The sequence below is a fragment of the Crinia signifera genome, chromosome 1 (genome assembly GCF_055691185.1).
Source record: "Crinia signifera chromosome 1, ASM5569118v1, whole genome shotgun sequence".
Lineage (NCBI taxonomy): Eukaryota > Metazoa > Chordata > Amphibia > Anura > Myobatrachidae > Crinia > Crinia signifera.
The window spans coordinates 240461898-240464454 of record NC_139217.1 but is presented as its reverse complement, the minus strand read 5'-3'; the positions used below and the strand labels follow the sequence as shown (position 1 = coordinate 240464454).

At 45.8% G+C, this 2557-nt stretch overlaps 1 protein-coding gene across 1 annotated transcript; it reads left to right on the top strand.

Annotated features, from left to right (window-relative positions):
- The first annotated feature begins 394 nt into the window (after positions 1 to 394).
- LOC146027495 (uncharacterized) lies at positions 395 to 2099 on the top strand. Its single transcript, XM_083158265.1, has 2 exons — positions 395 to 888; positions 1943 to 2099. The coding sequence occupies exons 1-2, from the start codon at positions 681 to 683 to the stop codon at positions 2050 to 2052; spliced, it is 318 nt and encodes a 105-aa protein (XP_083014391.1). The 5' UTR covers positions 395 to 680; the 3' UTR covers positions 2053 to 2099.
- The last annotated feature ends 458 nt before the right edge of the window (positions 2100 to 2557 follow it).

Below are 2557 nucleotides of genomic sequence, written 5' to 3'. Positions count from 1 at the left end.
CCATTCTGACCCGCGGAGCTGAGAACTCTGGTCTCCGTTATGGAGACCAGGCTGGGGCGGGCAGGCCCCTTTATAACCAACAGGCAGAAACGCAATGCCTATGCGGTGGCCCGCCGCCGTATATACGCACGCACCCAGGTGCGGCGGACCATCGCTCAGCTGGAGCGGCGGTGGTCCGACCTCAGGCGCAGGGAGCCAGAGAGGCTGCAAGAAATAAGGGCCAGCATTGCTAGATGTGAGTATTTCAACAGTAAATGGGGATTTGGAAATTATTGCATTATTTAATCCACTAAGGTCACCAGCCTGATCATGAGTTAAACATGGCATACAATATATGAGTGCTACTTCCTGTTTGACACCCTGTAATGGTCATAAAATATGTTATTGGGGAGGATTAATGCTTGTGATGCTTACAATGGCCCAAATGTCACAGCATACCTGCCATGTTACAGGCTGTGTTTTGTAAAGGCCACTAAGGAGCTGTTTGCCTGTACAATTATCTGTACTTCTAACCTTTGCATTTATAGCTTGATAAGGCTTAATAGTAATTACCACTAATTGCCACTTTTTTATTTTTCACATACACAGCACGTGCTCGCGCAAGACAGGCCCAGGAGGAGGCAGAGGTGGCCCTCGAGGACCTGCCGCAGGAAGGGAGCCCGGAGGAGGGGGCCCAGGAAATGGAGGAGGAGGAGGCAGCGGTGGCCCTGGAGGACCAGCCGCAGGAAGGGAGGCCGGAGGAGGGGGCCCAAGAAATTGAGGATGAGGAGGGGTGGGCTGTGGAGGCACTGCCACCCGAGGAGGACGTCATCGAGGCCGAGGATGGAGCATTGGAGGCCCCTGAGGAGGAGGTGGAGGCCGGTGAGGTCGTCCAGGCGGCCGGAATTGGTATGTATACATAAGGATTAATTTATCCGTTTGGCATGTACTATTTGCTATGTAGCACTGGTGATTCAATTGATTTTTACTATACTATAAAATGACAAAACAAACGGGATAGCAACAGACACACTTTGGGGTTAGATAGGGTGGCCAAACCATCCCTTGCAGCCAGGACACATATTAATGACACAGGTTGTGAGGATGTCTTTCATCTCGATTTTAAGTGCCACTGAACCTGTGTAGTTAATCTGTATCCTGGAAGAAAGGGATGACTTGCTAATGTAAGTGTTTCATGTCCCTGCTGCTTGCATACAATCTGTAGCCTCATATAGGTGAGTAGAGTTTACTGGTGAATGATCTTTGTAAACTAGATTCAGTATGGCATAAATGGAGTATGGACAGGCGTGGCTTAGACTGGAGTAACAAGTGGTCAGTGCCCCTGGGCCCTCCTCTAGCTAACCACCCCCTGCGGTCTGCATGTATGTTTTGCACCATAATTGTGTGTGTATTTGGTCTTAGTAATGCTTTTGAGCATGTGAGTGGGTTAGTGCTGCAGCTTACCCTAACTGGCATTCTGACAATGATTTCTGGAGCAGACCATCAGCAGGCAAGCCATGCTTGATTGCACAAATGTACTGAGCATTCCTGAGAGTTGTGTAACTCCCCTGCCAGGCTCCATCATATAAGAGACACTGAACTTTGTTTGCCGAATTGTGATTGGTGCAGCGCGTGACATGCTTCTCAGAGCTTAGTCATGGGTGGGTTTGGATTGAGAAGGAGCAGTATGACTGTGAGGTGTTCGACAGAGTAAAGGGTAGAGGGCCAAAATCAGGCTTTCCATGTAGTATGTATGCATGTATGTATAGGTGTATGTCTCATATATATAGTTATATATGTGTGTATATATATATATATATATATATAAAAATATATATATATATATATATATATATATATACACACACACCTGTCACAATGCATGTTTAAAAAGTAGGTTTGACTATGTTAAATGTATGCATGAATATCATTAGTCATTTTTTAATTTGAATTTCCTCCACAGATGAGCCTGCCCAAGCAGAGGAGGGTCGCCGTGGGGCCCTCCTTAGACTGAGAGGCCTGATGAGGCAAATGATGGAGGAAATGGACCGCATCATTGATGGGGAAATTTAATTTTTTGGTTGTGGACAGTTATTTTGTAATAAATCGTTATTTAAAGTTCAAAGTTGTCAGTATTTTTTTCTAACATGCTAAAGTATATGTGTAACTTGTTTAAAATCTTTAAAATAAGCAAAATGTACATAGTGTATCTAGATGTATGTTAGGGTCACATGCTGTAAGGGTTAATGTGTGTCATGAATGTAGTAGGAATGTGGGTCAGTATAGATGAGCATTTAATTGATTGAAATTGATAACAATCCCTTTTTCAGGAGGTTGGCTAATTGCCTAAGTGGGTCATGTGATCGCTGTGTGTACTCAGTAAAAAAGTGTGGGATTGAGCGTAAATACTCCGCATCGGGGCGTACGGACAGCTTCCCGTACGTTCTGAATCTGTACGTTTCCACCGCACACGCACGGTTTGTATGTCGTCCGTACACACGCCCTGTTCATAAAGAGTGAGTCCGTCCGAATGTGGAGGACACGTGGGCGTTTCTACGGACGAAGCCCGCACGCCGCC